Below are 17,197 nucleotides of genomic sequence, written 5' to 3' on the forward strand. Positions count from 1 at the left end.
GCCACTCACTGCTTTACTGCCTAAATGGCTACAGCAACTGAGCTGATTGGAGCCAGGAGTTTCCTCTGGGTCTCCCACGTGGGTGCAGAGTCGCTAGCTCTTGGGGACCACCCCCACCGCTTTCCCAGGCCAATAAAGGGAAGTGGTGGGGGGTGAAGCAGTGGGTCTCCAACACATGCCCGTAATGGGAAGCTGGTTCCGGTCCCGGGCAGGAGCCACCGCGTGTCCCAGCTGACCCGAGGGACGTGCCGCAGCGGGAAGGCCTCGCTGGGCTCTGGAGTCGCTGAGCCAGCACTGTCCTGGTGGGGAGTAGAGGGGGTGCAGCTGCCACCACCAGCAGGAGGCTGGAAAGAGAATGAGGCCAGGGCTTGAAGCCGGGCCTGTAGCAGGCACTTTGACCAGAGCCCCCAAATCCCCACCAGGGAAGTGTGCCCTCAGCATGCCATGTAAGAGTGGCTCATTCCACTGGGTCGGCCCGGGCTGGACTCCCACCACCCTGAAGTGGGCGTGGGGCTAGGCCCGCTGGCAACTGACATGGGCCATGCGTGTCCAAAGCAGGTTGGCAGACCACCCTGCCAGGACCCAAAGCTGGGCATCAGGCTCTCCTGCCCGGCAGCCCTTAGGGCAGTGCAGACAGAGCTAGAGGCTGCCACCCTCCTTGAGCCTGTGGGGCTGCAGGCTGGAGTGCGCCTGAGTGCTGAGGGGGAGAGCCCCCGTGCCTCAGGGCTGGGGCAGGCAGGGCCAGGGGCTCCATCCAGGTTCCGTGGGTTGGCCCTAGTGCCTGAGCCGGTGCCAGCAGCGTGCCTGTGCAGCTCACTGCCCGCCTCCCCCCTGACGGGCCCCCGGGAGCCAGTGGGACAGACCCCTCGCTCCCACAGCCAGCTGTAACATACACCAAGTGACCTGTCCATCTGCCAGATCCTTAAAATGTCCACAATTAGAAGAAACCCCGGATGCGAGGGGTGTCACTGCTGAGCTGCAGTCACGGGCCTCATCCTGCGGGCATGGGCCCCAGGCTGGGCACCACCGGCCCTGCCCACTGTCCCTTGTCCCGGCGTCTGTCAGTGACCTTCTGCTCAGCGGCTCTCCGCTGGCGCTCCCTCAGCCACAGCGTTACACTGCAGGGGGAGAGCCTTTTTTTTTTAAAAAAGATTTATTTATATTGCAAAGTCAGATATACAGAAAGGAGGAGAGACAGAGAGGAAGATCTTTCGTCTGATGATTCATTCCCCAAGTAAGCGCAACAGCCGGTGCTGCGTCGATCTGAAGCCAGGAGCCAGGGACTGCTTCCAAGTCTCCCACGCGGGTGCAGGGTCCTAAACCATTGGGCCGTCCTCCACTGCTTTCCCAGGCCACAGGCAGGGAGCTGGATGGGAAGTGGAGTAACTGGGATGTGAACCAGTGCCCATATGGGATCCCAGCAGAGGTAAGGCAAGCATTTAACCACTAGGCTATTGTGCCAGGAGCAAGTCAGAGTTTTATACTAACAAACCAGATGAAACAAATTCCCAGTAAGGGGCCCAGTGTGGTGGCTTAGTGGTTAAAGTCCTTACCTTGCACTTGCTGCAATCCCATATGGGCACTGGTTCTAATCCCAGCTGCTTCACTTCCCATCCAGCTCCCTGCCTGTGGCCTGGGAAAGCAGTCAAGGACAGCCCAAAGCCTTGGGACCCTGCACCTGCTGGGAGACCCAGAAGAAGCCCATGGCTCCTGGCTTCAGATCAGCTCAGCTCCAGCCACTGCAGTCACTTGGGGAGTAAATCAGTGGACGGATCTTTTTGCCTCAGGTCCTCTCTGTGAATCTGCCTTTCCAATTAAAAAAATTTAAAGGAAAACCATAATTAAAAAAAAAAAATCTCAGTAGTTGAAATGGTTGGAATTGACTCCAAGGCGTCTGTGCTGTGGCTGCCCCAAGCGCAGGGGGGACATCAGGCAGCAGCTGGGCAGGGTGGGGCAGGCCTGGGGAGGAACAAAGGGACAGGAGCCTGGGCACGTCAGACAGCCCTGTGGGCACAGCCAGGGCTGAGGCCACCCCACGCCCCGGCTCTGTCCCCCTCCGTCACTCCCTGCCCTCTGCTGGGCAGTGCAAGTGGGGAGAGAAAGCACCTCAGGTGCCCAGGCCCCCACAAGCAGCACTGGCACTCACAGCCACACCCCCAGAGGCCTCAGGCACCAAAAGTCCTGGCTTGCACACAAGTCGGCCACGACCCGAGGCGCCCCAACACCCCAACCTGCAACGGAGACTACATGCAGGTGGCAGCATCAACACCCATTCACCAGAACAAGGGAGACCCTGCTGAGAGCCCGCACACGGGGACGCCACACCTGGGGCGGAGCAGCACAAAGACCATTTCTAGAGATTTACTTATTTTTATTGGAAATACAGATATATAGAAAGATCTTCCAGCTGCTGGTTCACTCCCCTAGAGGCTGCAACTGTTGGAGCTGCGCTGATCCAAAGCCAGGAGCCAGGAGCCTCCTCGGGGTCTCCCGCGCAGGTGCAGGGTTCCAAGGCTTTGAGCCACGCTGGACTGCCTTCCCAGGCCACAAACGGGGAGCTGGATGAGAAGCGGGGCTGCCGGGATTAGAACCCGCGCCCATACTCTGGGATGTTGGCACTCCAGGTGGAGGGTTGGCTTGTATCACAGCACCAGCCCCAGCAAGTTAAGCCTTTGTCTGCACAGTATCAGCTGTGCACAGAGGTTCTAGCTCACATCCCTACTTGTGGCCTGGCAAAGCAGTCGAGGACAACCCAGGTAACTGCCCACTGCACCCCCGCGGCAGACCCGGAAGCAGATCAGGGCTCCGACCAGCGGATGGAAGATGTCTGCTGTCTTCTACTGTAATTGCCTTTCAAGTAACACAAAAATTTTAAAATGATCTCCATAAAATAAGGAACCTAAAGGAGCCAAGGCAGTATGAAAAATTAGAGCAAAGTTGGCAGTATCGATGCCGACTTCACAGTGTGGTGAATCAGCCATAGGGCAGGAGGGCAGGGGCGCAGCTCTCCCAGCAAGCGCTGGGAACCCCCTCCTCACCGCTCACGCGGACGCACACAGCGGCTCGCAGACCTGAGCTCAGAGCAGATGGCACTGGCCTTTCAGAGGAGGACGCAGACGAGCCGTGCCCGGGGGAACCAGAGCCGGCCAGGCACGCCAGAATCACAAGCTGGAAGACGGACTGACACAGCAGCTTCACTGAGATGCAACGCCTACAGGTGGGAGATCCGTCACTTCATTTCTCCAGGAAAAAACAAAGTATAAACGGCTTACTAGTCAATGCTTTGTCATTCTAACACTTCTAGAAAACAATGAAATTTAGGCATACAAATCCTCCGCCTGTATTGAGAACACACAAGGGGCGACACCGTGGTCTAGCAGGAGCCAGAGCTGCAGCCCCACGCTCCACTTCCGCTCCAGCTCCAGGGCTTGAGCTGCCTGCCTGGACTGGCCATTTGCGGAGTGAACCTGCAGAGACCACCTTCCGTCCAACTCTGCCATTCAAATAAACCTAAGAATAGCACGCAGAGGGCATGGCGCAGTAGCCTAGTGGCTAAAGTGCTCGCCTTGAATGTGCCGGGATCCCATATGAGTGCTGGTTCACATCCCTGCTTCCCATCCAGCTCCCTGCCTGTGGCCTGGGAAAGCAGTCAGGACGGCCCTAAGCCTCGGGACCCTGCACCTGCATGGGAGACCTGGAAGAAGCTCCTGGCTCCTGGCTCTGGATCGGCGCAGCTCCAGTCGTGCGATCACTTGGGCAGTGAACCATCAGATGGAAGATCTTCCTCTCACATCTGCCTTTCCAATAAAAATAAGTTTATCTTAAATATATATATATTAATGTATTTTTAATGAAAAACTAACATGGTGTCCCATAATCAGAATGTATCAAGCAAGAAAATGCATGTAACACCCCACAGATAAGCACGTGCAAGCCGCAGGTTTCTGCCGAAGTGCAGGGGCCAGGAGCCGGGGAGCTGACGGCAGCCAGGGCCATGCAGCCCAGGTCTGTCTCTACCACCACAAGAAGCTGACCCGAATGGCGGGTGATGCAGGCACAAGGAGCCTGTTTGCAACTCTGCACCCTCTCCCAGCTCAGAAGGGACACCACGATGGGTGGAAGCAGAGCCGCCCACCGCCACGCAGGAAGGCCAGGTGGGGGAGGGGCGCAGGGCCCTTCTGCAGGCCTCACCCCCAGCTCTTTCTCAACCCCCTGGGGATGGTGAGGGAAGTCCTGGCCACAGCCCAGCCCCCGCCCCGTCAGGGGCCTTGCTGAGGCTGCACTTTGCCATGTACCGGATGCCCAGTTGGGTGTGGACTTTCTCCTCCCGATCTATAATTCTCAGAAGAGCAGGAAGCCGGTGGCTGACCATCAGAGCCCGGCAGGGCAGGGGCCACTTCCCCACCTTCAGTGTGCGACCCTGGGGGTCCAGCCCCTCCCAGGGTGGGAATCCTGACCCCAGAGGAAGGCAGGAGCCCCAGAACTGCTGCCTTCCTGTGCGAGAACTGGGGTGACCCCCAGGTCCCTCCGTGGCCCCCGTGCAGGGAACAGGTGACCATGGGATGGCTGGGCCCTTGCTGAAGTCTTGAAGGGCAGCAAGGGACAGGTGGAGACTGCCCCCCCCCAGCCAGGCTGCCCTCGCTCAGTAAACACTGGGTGGACAGTGGCCCTGCCAGGGGTTCCTAGAAGAGGCTCTAGGGGAGGGGCAGTGGCCCGGGTCACAGGGGAGGCCAAGGCTGGGCCTGGAAGCCAGCAGGGCTGACGCCCCCCCCCCCCCCACTGTTAGGAAACCCTGGGGGCTGGGCAGATGCAGTGCTGGGAAGATGGGAGGGTGTGCAGCACCGTTGAGCCTGCCATGGCCGCTGCCTGCTGGGGGTGGGGGATTCAAGACCCCTCAGGCTGCCCAGCAGGTGGACGGGTAACTGGGGTACACAGAGCTGCCAGCTGGCTCTGGGGCCCAGGCCTCTGAGGGCCATGCCAAGGGCAGCCCTGCTCCCGCCTGCCTGCTCCAGCCGACAGACAAGGTCCAGCCTCCAACATGCCCAGCCCAGCCCGGACCCCAAGGAAAGCTTCGCACGGCTTGAGCTTCCAGGCCACTCCCCCGGGCCAGCTGCACCTGGGGCACGAGGGGGTTAACGCCCGCTGGGGGAGGGCTGGAGGGACAGGGGCTGGCCAGGCGGTGGGGAATCCAGAGGGCAGGCGCAGCCTGGCCCAGAAGCCCTCGCTTGCTGTCTGCCTTCGCCTGCTCTGCGCACAGGATGGCCCCGAAAGGTGAGAGCCGGCCTGGCCCCGCCACAGGACCCCAGGATGGAACCCTGAGCCCAAGCCGAGGCCTGGTGACATGCACCCTCCTCCCAGGCCGAGGGCCACGAACATGGGGCATATGGGGCCAGGCTGAGTCTCTGCACAAGACAGGGAGGGACAGGGGACGGGCACCTCCCCGCCATGGGCCATGCCCATCACCCTTCCTAGTGCACCCCACACTGCACCCACCCATGGGAAGCCCTCCTGATGCCTGGACCAGCTCTGATGCCCCGTGCCCCCACGCTACAGAGAGCAAGATGGGCTAGCCAGCTGGGTTGCAGTGCCCAGCAAAGGGGTGTGGGGCACCTGCTGGGGAGGTTGCTTGGCAGGGGAGAGCGGGGTTAGGGGTGGCCGGGAGCCCAGCAGCTGATGGTGCCGGGGAGCAGTGAAAAGCCCTGCAGCCTGCTCCAGAAAGTTCCAAAAGCTGGCAGCCCACGGCCAGCACCGAGCTCCGTCCCAGCCAATGTTAGGGGAGAGCGGCCGCCCAGGCCCTGGCTGTGAAATCGGGGAGCCCTCAGTGTTCCCCGGAGGCAGGGCCCGCCACCTGCTGGTCCCCTGGAGGGAAAAGTTCAGGCTGTGCCACAAGCCGGGAGTCAGCTCACCCAGGGCGGGCAGGCAAGAGCCCCCCTCACCACCTCTCCAAACCCCTCTGCGTGCAGGTGGCCTGATCCTGGCAGTGCTACTGGTCTCCTGGGCGGCACTGGCTCCCCACGGCCTACGGGGAGCAGAGCCGGGGACATCGGGGGACACCAAGGACCCACCCTGCCCGGCAGTGTGTATGTGCAGCCGAGGCGACTACGCCGACGAGCTCACGGTCTTCTGCAGCGCCAGGAACCTCAGCCAGCTGCCTGCGGGCCTCCCCAACGACACCAGGGCCCTGTGGCTGGACGGGAACAACTTCTCCTCCGTGCCGCCCGCTGCCTTCCAGAACCTGTCGAGCCTGGACTTCCTCAACCTGCAGGGCAGCCGACTGGGCAGCCTGGAGCCGCAGGCGCTGCGGGGCCTGCACAGCCTGTACCACCTGCACCTGGAGCACAACCAGCTGCGCAGCCTGGAGCCCCACACCTTCGCACACACGCCCAGCCTGGCCTCGCTCAGCCTTAACAACAACCAGCTGGGCCGGCTGGAAGACGGCCTCTTCCGGGGCCTGACCAGCCTCTGGGACCTCAATCTGGGCCGGAACAGCCTCGTGGTGCTGCCCGACGGCGCCTTTCAGGGCCTGGGGAACCTGCGCGAGCTGGTGCTGGCTGGCAACAAGCTGGCCTACCTGCAGCCGGCGCTCTTCTGCGGGCTCGGTGAGCTCCGGGAGCTGGACCTGAGCAGGAACGCGCTGCGCAGCGTCAAGGCCAACGTCTTCGTGCAGCTGCCGCGGCTGCAGAAGCTCTACCTGGAGCGCAACGCCATCAATGCCGTGGCCCCGGGCGCCTTCCTGGGCATGAAGGCGCTGCGCTGGCTCGACCTGTCCCACAACCGCATCACCGGCCTGCTCGAGGACACCTTCCCCGGCCTGCTGGGCCTGCACGTCCTGCGCCTGGCCCACAATGCCCTGGCCAGCCTGAGGCCCCACACCTTCAAGGACCTGCACTTCCTGGAGGAGCTGCAGCTGAGCCACAACCGCATCCAGCAGCTGGCGGAGAGGACTTTCGAGGGCCTGGGGCAGCTGGAAGTGCTCACCCTCAATGACAACCATATCCAGGAGATCAAGGTCGGAGCCTTCCTCGGCCTGCTCAACGTGGCCGTCATGAACCTCTCCGGGAACTGCCTGCGCACCCTGCCGGAGCAGGTATTCCAGGGCCTGGGCCACCTGCACAGCCTGCACCTGGAGCGCAGCTGCCTAGGCCGCGTGCGCCCACGCACCTTCGCGGGCCTCACGGGGCTCCGCAGGCTCTTCCTCAAGCACAGCGGCATCAACAGCATCGACGAGCAGAGCCTGAGGGGGCTGCCCGAGCTGCTGGAGCTCGACCTGGCCGGCAACCAGCTGAGCCACCTGCCCCGTCGGCTCTTCCAGGGCCTCGGCAAGCTCGAGTACCTGCAGCTGGCCCGCAACCAGCTGTCGGCGCTGTCCGCCGAGGCCCTGGGTCCGCTGCGGCAGCTCTTCTGGCTGGACCTCTCGCACAACCGCCTGGAGGCGCTGGCCGAGGGCGTGCTGGTGCCCCTGGGGCAGCTGCGCCACCTGAGCCTCAGGAACAACTCCCTGCGGAGCCTCGCGCCTCCACAGCCGGGCCTGGAGCGCCTGTGGCTGGAGGGCAACCCCTGGGACTGTGGCTGCCCGCTCAAGGCGCTGCGGGCCTGGGCCCTGCGAAGCCCGGCCATAGTGCCTCGCTTCGTGCAGGCCGTGTGTGAGGGTGATGACTGCCAGGTGCCCGTGTACGCTTACAACAACATCACCTGTGCCAGCCCCGCCGGAGTGGTGGGCCTGGACCTGCGGGACCTGCCCGAGGACCACTTTGCCCACTGCTGACACCACGGGCGCCCCTGCTGCCCCAGCTCCCATGTTCTTTCCTTGCTGGGTGTTCCGCTAGCTCTGCCAGAGCCCAAGGGCTCAACCACAAGCGGGTGGGCAGCTAGGCAGGCAGCCCCCCACAGCTGTGGCCAATTAAAACCAAACCAACACCACCCCTGACTCGACCTCGCTGCCTGGGGGCGGGGCACCCAGTGGGCCCCTCCCCAGGACACCCGTCAGGCTGGGGGGGCACTCCCTCGGGTTCTGCTGGAGTCTCTTCCGCTTGTGCCTCCCCTCTGCGACAGCGGGCTGGGGAGCGGGCGGTCAGCTGCTGTGGGGACCGACACAGCACCCCACGACCCAGCCCCGGCTGACTGCTGGCTTGGTCCCCCTGAGCTCAACTGCCCCCTCCTGGTCATCTCTGACAGTCTCTGAAGACAAGGCCCCTCGTCCAAGCCTGCAGGAGGAGCTGGCAGGGCACCCATGGGCAGAAGCCAGGTGACCACTGAGGGGCACCAGACCCAGGCTATGGCAATGGAGGTGTTTAATTAAGGGGAGAAGGCAGCTGCGTGGCTTGCCCAGTTACGCTCCCTCCAGCCAGGAGCAGGTTCCCAGACAGTACCAAAGCTCGGGCAGTGGGCCGAGCTGGGCCCAGTGCAGGCCGACACATGGCATGCAGGGCAGTCCCTGTGAGTTCTGGGTCAGGCGATGCGGGCAGGCGTCCCGTCCAGAATCTTCTGGGCTATGGAGGTGAGCACGGGGAATGCTGGGCTCTTGGGGAACTCCTGGATGAAGTCCCGGCCCTCCTCCAGGCTCTTGCCAAGCTCGGGGTCCAGGGGCACAGAGCCTGCCAGGACAGAAGGTGATGCTGCCAGCCCTGCTCCTTGGGACCTCCCTGCCCACCACTCCAGCTGCCCTGCTCAGCACCCACCTAGGAAGGGGACGCCTGCGTGTCTGGCCAGCTCCTCGCCTCCACCCCGAGAGAAGATGCTGGTGCACTCCTAGAGGCAGCGCAAGCTCATCAGACTCGGGAGGGGAGGGAAGGGAGGGAAGAAGAAGGGAAGGAAGAGGAGGGGAGGGGAAGGAAGGGGAGTGGAGGGGAGAGGGAGGGAAGGGAGGGGAGGGGAAGGAAGGGGAGTGGAGGGGAGAGGGAGGGAAGGGAGGGGAGTGGAGGGGAGAGGGAGGGAAGGGAGGGGAGGGAAGGGGAAGGAAGGGAGGGGAAGGAGGGGAGGGGAGGGGAGGGGAAGGAGGAGAGGGGAAGGAAGGGGAGTGGAGGGGAGAGGGAAGGAAGGGAGGGGCGGGGAGGGGCGCCCCCAGGCTCCACCAGTTGGGTCCCTGACTCACTGAGCAGTGCGGGCAGCAGAAGCCGCTCATGTTCTCCACGACCCCCAGCACCTGCAGCCCCGCCTTCCTACAGAAAGTCAGCTGCCGCCTCACGTCCCCCACGGACACGGCCTGAGAGAGGCGCACAGGACGCGCTGTCAGCTGCAGCCTGGCCCAGCCCGGCCCCGCGAGGGTGCGCTGCGCCCGCGGGTACCTGTGGCGTGGTGACCACGAGCGCCTGCAGGCACCTGCAGGGACGCAGGGCTTCGACGGCGGCCATGTGCTCGTCCGAGGTCCCCGGGGGCGTGTCCACTACCAGGTAGTCCAGCTCCCCCCAGGCCACGTCTGACACAAACTGCTTGATGAGCGCTGTGAGGATGGGGGCGGCTGGGGCGGAGGCCCGGGAGAGGGACCCCCGCCTCGGCCGCCCTCTCCCCGGGGCCCGCCGTTACCGGTCTTCTTGGGGCCCCTCCACACCACAGCCTCGTCGGGCTTCTCCAGCAGGAAGCCCACGGACATGAGGGCGATGCTCTGCTCCTGGTCCACGAAGACCGGCACCCAGCCGCTGTCGCACTGGTGCACGGCCCTGCCCTGCGCGCGCAGCATGCGAGGGATGCTGGGCCCGCACAGGTCCACGTCCAGGATGCCCACCTGCAAGGAGCGCGGCGGGGCTCAGGGCGGGCAGGGCTCAGGGCGGACAGGGCTCAGGGCGGGCAGGGGCTCAGGGCGGGCAGGGGCTCAGGGCGGGCAGGGCTCAGGGCGGACAGGGCTCAGGGCGGACAGGGCTCAGGGCGGGCAGGGGCTCAGGGTGGGCAGGGCTCAGGGCAGGCAGGGCTCAGGGCGGGCAGGGGCTCAGGGTGGGCAGGGCTCAGGGCGGACAGGGGCTCAGGGCGGACAGGGCTCAGGGCGGGCAGGGGCTCAGGGCGGGCAGGGGCTCAGGGCGGGCAGGGCTCAGGGCGGACAGGGCTCAGGGCGGACAGGGCTCAGGGCAGGCAGGGGCTCAGGGCGGGCAGGGGCTCAGGGCGGGCAGGGCTCAGGGCGGACAGGGGCTCAGGGTGGGCAGGGCTCAGGGCGGACAGGGGCTCAGGGCGGACAGGGCTCAGGGCAGGCAGGGGCTCAGGGCGGGCAGGGGCTCAGGGCGGACAGGGCTCAGGGCAGGCAGGGGCTCAGGGCGGGCAGGGGCTCAGGGCGGGCAGGGCTCAGGGCAGGCAGGGGCTCAGGGCGGACAGGGCTCAGGGCAGGCAGGGGCTCAGGGCGAGCAGGGGCTCAGGGCGGGCAGGGGCTCAGGGCGGACAGGGCTCAGGGCAGGCAGGGGCTCAGGGCGGGCAGGGGCTCAGGGTGGGCAGGGCTCAGGGCAGGCAGGGCTCAGGGCGGGCAGGGGCTCAGGGCGGACAGGGCTCAGGGCGGGCAGGGGCTCAGGGCGGGCAGGGGCTCAGGGCGGGCAGGGGCTCAGGGCGGGCAGGGCTCAGGGCGCCGCGCGGGCCTCACCTTCTTGCCGTGGTGGCGCAGGGCCAAAGCCAGCTCGGCCGACACGGTGCTCTTCCCGACGCCCCCCTTCCCCGACAGCACCAGCAGGACGTGCCGGACGCCGGCCAGGTTCCCGAGCTCTGGCCAGACACGGAGGGCGGCCGGTCAGGGAGGCCGCGGCGGGGCCCGCGCGGAGGGCGAGGGTTGCAGGGCGCCAGGCCGAGAGCACTCACCCGCCGCCTCCATGCCGCTGCACACCGCGCCGGCCGCTACGCACGCATCCGCCAGTTCCCGGGGCAGACTGACTGGCCGCCCAGCCAATGAGCAGTCAGAACCCGCCCCCTGCTGCCTCTTGAAAGGCCTAGTCTCGCTCTCCTCAGCCAATCATATCATCGGAGCGGCTGTCGCTCTTTGCTCGTATTTCCGGCGTAGACGCCTGCTTGCAATTGAAGCTACTTCCTGGTCGAGACCCGAACGTGGGGCCGCCCGTCTCGACCAATGGCCGTGCGAGGCCTGTCTGCGACAGCTGGAGGAACGGCCAATAGCAGCGCCGAGTCAAGACTGATAGGTCGGGCAACCTATCTGGAGCAGGCGCGTCCCCAGAGACCCGCCCCCTCCCCCAAGCGTCGAGCCGGGCGCGCCCGCCTTCAGGCCCAATGCGGCGCTGGGGCGGGCAATGTTGACGTCCCGCCGGGAGCGGACGGTGGGTCACGGCGGGGCGGGCGGCAGCCCGAGGACCCCCGCGTCCAGCCGGCCGCTCTCCGCGGAGCCCGGGCCGGTTCGCCGCCGTCATGGCCAGGCGCCCCCGGAGCAGCCGGGCGTGGCGCTTTGTCCTGAGCGCGGCCCGCCGGGATGCGGCCGAGAGCGGCTACAACTCTGACGGGCAGGTGGGTTCCCCGACGCCCTGGGAGGCCTCTGCCTGCGGCTGCACCCCAGCTGCGGCCTCACGTCGGGGCGCTGCACCCCAGCTGCGGCCTCACGTCGGGGCGCTGCACCCCAGCTGCGGCCTCACGTCGGGGCGCTGCACCCCAGCTGCGGCCTCACGTCGGGGCGCTGCACCCCAGCTGCGGCTTCGTCGCTCAGGGACGCCGGCCGTGCTGACCCACATGCCCCTCGCCGTCGGGGCACCCGCTCCTCCCAGGGAGCCTGCATGCAGGCCGCCGTGGCGTGGCAGTGGGCTGCAGCTCTGTGGATTTGCATGGGGACAGCCCACCCGGGGGTCTCCTGTTGTGTCGAGGGGAGGCGCCTTCCCGCAGAGACAGAGACGCCATGGGCAGAGTGCAGAGCTCTGGCCAGTCAGTGCGGGAGGCCCAGCTGCCATGTCGGTATTAGGGAGGAAGGCCGGCGAGCTGGGCTATGAAGGGGCCAGCTGCCAGGACCGTCCGGCTGTCCCCTAGGCTGGGTCCACAGCTGTCCCCGTCCAGGACAGGCAGGACCAGGCTGTGCTCAGTCCCCGTGCAGCGCGCCGACGCGGCTCCCCGGCCTGGTGCGCTGAAGCTGGCGGTCGGGGGGGTCGGCAGGTGGGCTGTGCTGGCCACTGGAGACCCGGACGGCCTCGGCAAACAGCCTGCGCTTCCTCCCAGCACAGCGACTCCGACTCGGACCCCGAGTACGCGTCCTTGCCGCCTGCCATCCCCAGCGCCGTGCCCGTGACCGGGGAGTCCTTCTGCGACTGTGCCGGCCAGAGCGAGGCCTCGCTGCGCAGCCTGCACGCCGCGCACCTGAGCAAGGACTGCCGCTGCGGGGAGGAGGCGGAGCGTGAGCGCCGGGGCGGGGCCTGGGGGCGGAGCGTGGGCGCCGGGGCGGGGCCTGGAGGCGGAGCGAGAGCGCCGGGGCGGGGCCTGGGGCGGAGCGTGGGCGCCGGGGCGGGGCCTGGGGGGCGGAGCGCGGGCGCCGGGACTTGGATGCGAGGGGCGGAGCGCGGGCGCCGGGGCGGGGCCTGGAGGCGGAGCGAGAGCGCCGGGGCGGGGCCTGGGGGGCGGAGCGTGGGCGCCGGGGCGGGGCCCGACTGCGGGAGGCGGTGGAAAGGGCACGGGGCGGAAGGTGGAGCCTGGTGCAGGCCTTCCTCCAGGGTGGCATGGTGGAGCTGTGGGGCCCCCAGCTCCGGCTTCTCTGTGCTGCCAGACTTCGACTGGGTCTGGGATGACCTGAACAAGTCCTCTGCCACCCTGCTGAGCTGCGACAACCGCAAGGTCAGCTTCCACACCGAGTACAGCTGTGGCACAGCGGCAATCCGGGGCACCAAGGAGCTGGGCGAGGGCCAGCACTTCTGGGAGATCAAGATGACGTCGCCCGTGTATGGTACCGACATGGTGAGTGACGCTGGTCCCGGGGGTGGCTGCTGGGAATGCCAGGGCCGGCTCTCTGCCCAGCCCTGCTGTGCCTAGATGGTGGGCATCGGGACATCAGATGTGGACCTGGACAAGTACCACCACACGTTCTGCAGCCTGCTGGGCAGAGATGAGGACAGCTGGGGCCTCTCCTACACAGGTGAGTGGCTGGAGGGGGATGGGCTGCGGCCCTGGTGGCCCTCCGCGCTCACCACCCCTCCCGACCCCAGGGCTCCTGCACCACAAGGGCGACAAGACGAGCTTCTCCTCACGGTTCGGTCAGGGCTCCATCATCGGGGTGCACCTGGACACGTGGCACGGGACTCTGACGTTCTTCAAGAACAGGAAGCGCATAGGTGAGGTGGCCCCCTGCCCGGTGCCCGTCCCTGCGGCTGCCCGGGGACGTCAGCGTCCTGTCCCTCTCCCCGCAGGAGTGGCCGCCACCAGGCTGTGGGACAGGAAGTTCTACCCGATGGTGTGCTCCACGGCCGCCAGGAGCAGCATGAAGGTGGTCCGCTGCTGTGCCAGCTCCACCTCCCTGCAGTACCTGTGCTGTCGCCGCCTGCGCCAGCTGCGGCCGCACTCTGGGGATACTCTGGAGGGCCTGCCCCTGCCGCCCGGCCTGAAGCAGCTGCTGCACGACAAGCTGGGCTGGGTGCTGGGCATGAACCGTACCCGCCACAAGCCGCCCACGCCCGCGCCTGCGCCCGCCCCAGCCGGGACCGAGAACAGGCCCTGTCAGAGGAAACGCTGCCGACGGAGCTGACCCCCGGCTGTCCTCTCCCTGGCCACGGCCCACGTAGCAGAAGAAGCTGGGCCCTGCCTCTGCGGAGGTCAGGACTGCCTTGCCGCCTGGGCTGGGCAGAGCAACAGGTGGCCAGGCCCTCTGGACCCAGTGTGGGAGCCGAGTAGGGTGGCCACCCGGCGCTGCCTGCGGTGGAGGGCCCAGCTAGCAGCTGCTGCCCACAGCTCTGCGTGTCCTTAGCCGCTGTTCCCGCAGGCTCCATGACCCCAGGGACTACAATAAACAGAGTGTCTGTCTCCTGTGACTGAGCCTACTTGGGGCTGCCAAGCCCGTGTTCTTCCTTTGTCCTCGGTGTCCTGCCAGGCCTTGGGGGCAGTGGGACTGTCCCTCCTGTTCCCATAGTGCCCGGCTGGGACACGCGGGCACCATCTCTGCTACCTCCGCAGCCCTCGGGGTCCCCAGGAGCCACAGCAGTGGTCAGGAGCCCAGATCCAGCAAGAGGTTTGGGTCCGCTGTGCTCACGAAGAGGCAGAGCCGCCGAGCGAGGTCAGGCCCCACCCTGCGGGGCCGCCCACGGGTGCTGCCCTTCACGGGCAGGTCGGCCAGCAGGTGTTGGCGCTCCAGCTCACTGGTGCAGGCTGCCAGTGCCTAGGGAAGGTGTGAGAATCAGCTGAGGGCACCTGGGCACCAGTGCCGCCTCCCTGGGGCAGGAGCCCTACCTGCTGCAAAAGGCGTGGTGCAGGGAAGGCGGCCACGATAGAGTCGGCCACAGCGGGGCTGACACGGTTGAACTGCATTATCTGACGTCTCCAGGCCTCTCGCAGCCCGTGGCCATCTCTGGTGACCCGCACGCCTGCAGCCCAGCGCCCCGTGGTACAGAAGGAGAAGGATTGGCATTCTCGGTGCCACCTGCAGCCAGGGGCACGGGAGGCCGTCAGTCGGCTCTACCACTCTCACCCTCTGCCCACACCCCGTCCTAGGCAGCTGGCACCTGATCGGTTGCTGGGCCAAGGCTCGAGTGATGGCGCACACGTGCTGACTCAGCTCCTGCCACGAGGTCACCAGGAGCACGTCCAGGTCCGCCCAGAGCTGCAGGTGGACCAGTGCCTGGCGGGGGTTGGGCACAGCAAGGGCGTGAGCCACAGGATGAGCTGCCCCCGCCTCCATCGCCGCCGGCTGCGTGGCCCTCACCTCCTGCACCTCACGCCTGCTGATGGGCACTGGATTCTGTGTGGTCTCGGTCGTCTTTGCACTGGACTGGCGACACCTGAGTAGGGGTGTCTGTGCCTCAGCTTCCTGCCCTCCCCTGGGAGTGCTGATCCCACAGGTGCCCGTCCCAGTCAAGGAGGCAAGCAATACCACAGGTAAGCGTCCAGTCCGATGACAGCCAGGTGCTGGCGGGCGGTGCTCTGGGCGGAGATCCAAGGCACGGAGCAGAGGGGGCCAGAGGCCTGGAGGGAAGCAGACATGCCTGCTCACGGGAAGGGGTGACGCAGCGCCAAGCCCGAAAGGTCCCTTGAGCAAACCCCGGGATGCCCCTGGCTTTGCTCTGCGGCTCACAAGGGCGCCTGGCAGCTGTGTCAGCTGAGCAGCCGGCAGGGGTGCTGGCTGTCACGGGGAGGGCGAGTCCCAGGCCTCCCACTCTGCCAAGAGCTGCCCAGGGACCAAGGAGGAGCTTCAGCCCAGGCGAGCGGGGAAGCAGGGGGTACGGCGGGGAGCGGGCCGCGGCCCCTTCAGCACCTGCAGCAGCCCGGCCACCCCCTGCACAAACTCCTCAGGCTCCAGCAGTAGCAGCTCCTGCTCCTCCGGAAGCTCCTGGGGGGACACGGGAGGCATTGGGGGCCCTGGGGGGTGCCTGCAGGGGTGAGGGTTCAAGGGCACCTCCACCAGCCTCCGGTGGGCACTCACGCCGCGCGGGCAGGGGTCCAGTGCCGCTCCGCTCCAGCGCAGGCTCCGCGCGCGGCGCTGCGGCTCGAGGAGGCACTGACAGCCCAGGGCGCCCAGCGCCTCCAGCAGCACGTCCGCGCCCGGGTCCTCCAGGAGAGCTGCGGCCGCGGCGGGGACCTTCAGCCGCGCCCCTCCGCGGGGACCCCTCTCCGCCCGCCCGCGCCCCGCACCCCGCACCTGGGTCGACGCCCACCGCCAGGCGCCTCAGGGCCTGCTCCGGCCGCAGCGCCCTGGCCGGCGGAGCCCGCGCCCCCGTGCTGGCCTCTGCCCCGGCGGGACCCTCGGTGTCCGAATCCGAGATCTCCCAGGTGGGCGGCCTCCGCGGGGCGCGGCGCGAGCCCCGAGCGCTCGCCATGGCCGGGCCGGCCCCTCGCCGCCGCGCTTCCGGCCGCGCCCGGGCCGCTTTGCCGGCCGCACCGGCGACTTCCGGCCGCCCCCGGGCCGCTTTGCCGGCCGCACCGGCGGCTTCCGGCGCAGCATGGCGCGGAAGAAGGTGCGGCCGCGGCTGATCGCCGAGCTGGCCCGGCGCGTGCGGGCCCTGCGGGAGCAGCGGGAGCGGCCCCGCGACGCGCAGCGCTTCGCCGTGGACTACGCGACCCTGACGCGGCCGCACACGGGCCGCCCGCTGCCCGCGCGCGCCTGGGCCGACGTGCGCCGCGAGAGCCGCCTGCTGCAGCTGCTCGGCCGCCTGCCGGGCTTCGGCCTGGGCCGCCTGGTCACGCGCAAGTCCTGGCTGTGGCGGCACGACGAGCCCTGCTGCTGGCGCCTCACGCGCGTGCGGCCCGACTACACGGCGCAGGTGCGTGCCCGCTGGGCCGGGGTGCCTGCTGGGCCGGGGTGCCCGCGCTGAGCCGGGGTGCCCGAGCTGGGCCGGGGTGTCCGCTCTGAGCCGGGGTGTCCGCTCTGAGCCGGGGTGCCCGAGCTGGGCCGGGGTGTCCGTGCTGAGCCGGGGTGCCCACTCTTAGCCGGGGTGCCCGAGCTGGGCCGGGGTGCCTGCTGGGCCGGGGTGTCCGCTCTGAGCCGGGGTGCCCGCCCTGGGCCGGGTTGCCCGTGCTGAGCCGGGGTGCCCGAGCTGGGCCAGGGTGCCCGAGCTGGGCCGGGGTGCCCGCGCTGGGCAGGGATGTCCGTGCTGAGCCGCGCGCCGCTTGCTGTTTTGCAGGACCTGGACCACGGCAAGGCCTGGGGCGTGCTGACCTTCAAGGGTGAGGGGGCGCGGGCGGGCTGGGCGCGGGCGAGGGGCGGCGGGCGGCGGACGCTGAGCCCCGCTCCCCCCCCAGGGAAGACGGAGAGCGAGGCGCGCGAGATCCCCCAGGCCATGTACCACGACTGGCGGCTGGTGCCCAAGCACGAGGAGGCGGCCTTCGCGGCGGTGGCGAGGGAGGACGCCGCGCCCGGGGCCGCGCCGCGCAAGGTGCCCTACCCGCCGCTGCTGCGCGCCATGATCCTGGCCGAGCGGCACCAGAGCGGGGACCGCAGCCTGGAGGAGCCGCTGCTCCACCTGGGGCGCGCCCGCGTGGAGCCCTGGGACTACCCGGTCCGGCTGGAGGCGAAGCCCAGGGGCACCCCCGTGTAGGGCGCCCCGCGGGCGGGGGCCGGGAATAAAGACAGACTCGACTCGCGTGGCCTGCGTGTGGTGTT

General features: G+C 67.6%; 5 protein-coding genes across 7 annotated transcripts; 3 read left to right on the plus strand and 2 right to left on the minus strand.

Moving 5' to 3' along the window:
* The first annotated feature begins 5,767 nt into the window (after nt 1-5,767).
* LOC121151904 (insulin-like growth factor-binding protein complex acid labile subunit) lies at nt 5,768-7,765 on the plus strand. Its single transcript, XM_040973756.1, has one exon. It carries the CDS (start codon nt 5,768-5,770, stop codon nt 7,763-7,765), a length of 1,998 nt encoding a protein of 665 aa, XP_040829690.1.
* Nucleotides 7,766-8,276: 511 nt separating this feature from the next.
* Nucleotides 8,277-11,081, minus strand: LOC121151785 (cytosolic Fe-S cluster assembly factor NUBP2). Its single transcript, XM_040973590.1, has 7 exons — nt 10,771-11,081; nt 10,559-10,677; nt 9,523-9,721; nt 9,285-9,439; nt 9,092-9,202; nt 8,679-8,748; nt 8,277-8,594 (listed from the first exon to the last, which is right to left on the minus strand). The coding sequence occupies exons 1-7, from the start codon at nt 10,781-10,783 to the stop codon at nt 8,449-8,451; spliced, it is 813 nt and encodes a 270-aa protein (XP_040829524.1). The 5' UTR covers nt 10,784-11,081; the 3' UTR covers nt 8,277-8,448.
* A 154-nt stretch (nt 11,082-11,235) lies between these two features.
* LOC121151783 (SPRY domain-containing SOCS box protein 3-like) lies at nt 11,236-13,939 on the plus strand. Of its 2 annotated transcripts, none has more exons than XM_040973586.1 (5): nt 11,236-11,424; nt 12,121-12,295; nt 12,662-12,849; nt 12,925-13,223; nt 13,299-13,939. In XM_040973586.1, the coding sequence occupies exons 1-5, from the start codon at nt 11,329-11,331 to the stop codon at nt 13,777-13,779; spliced, it is 1,239 nt and encodes a 412-aa protein (XP_040829520.1). In that variant the 5' UTR covers nt 11,236-11,328; the 3' UTR covers nt 13,780-13,939. The 2 variants fall into 2 exon arrangements, with proteins under 2 accessions (XP_040829520.1, XP_040829521.1); XM_040973587.1 differs by having other exon boundaries at nt 12,925-13,027; nt 13,098-13,716.
* Nucleotides 13,940-14,027: 88 nt separating this feature from the next.
* On the minus strand, nt 14,028-15,914 carry LOC121151905 (probable crossover junction endonuclease EME2). The gene is made up of 7 exons (XM_040973757.1): nt 15,737-15,914; nt 15,521-15,657; nt 15,353-15,427; nt 14,972-15,063; nt 14,604-14,879; nt 14,332-14,521; nt 14,028-14,260 (listed from the first exon to the last, which is right to left on the minus strand). The coding sequence occupies exons 1-7, from the start codon at nt 15,912-15,914 to the stop codon at nt 14,090-14,092; spliced, it is 1,119 nt and encodes a 372-aa protein (XP_040829691.1). The 3' UTR covers nt 14,028-14,089.
* A 117-nt stretch (nt 15,915-16,031) lies between these two features.
* Nucleotides 16,032-17,178, plus strand: LOC121151786 (28S ribosomal protein S34, mitochondrial-like). 2 transcript variants are annotated; one of them, XM_040973592.1, is made up of 3 exons: nt 16,032-16,358; nt 16,719-16,761; nt 16,837-17,178. In XM_040973592.1, exons 1-3 carry the CDS (start codon nt 16,038-16,040, stop codon nt 17,130-17,132), a joined length of 660 nt encoding a protein of 219 aa, XP_040829526.1. In that variant the 5' UTR covers nt 16,032-16,037; the 3' UTR covers nt 17,133-17,178. The 2 variants fall into 2 exon arrangements, with proteins under 2 accessions (XP_040829526.1, XP_040829525.1); XM_040973591.1 differs by having other exon boundaries at nt 16,719-17,178.
* The last annotated feature ends 19 nt before the right edge of the window (nt 17,179-17,197 follow it).

This window comes from Ochotona curzoniae, unplaced genomic scaffold (genome assembly GCF_017591425.1).
Source record: "Ochotona curzoniae isolate NIBS_2020 unplaced genomic scaffold, NIBS_Ocur_1.0 contig_2321, whole genome shotgun sequence".
Classification (NCBI taxonomy): Eukaryota; Metazoa; Chordata; class Mammalia; order Lagomorpha; family Ochotonidae; genus Ochotona; species Ochotona curzoniae.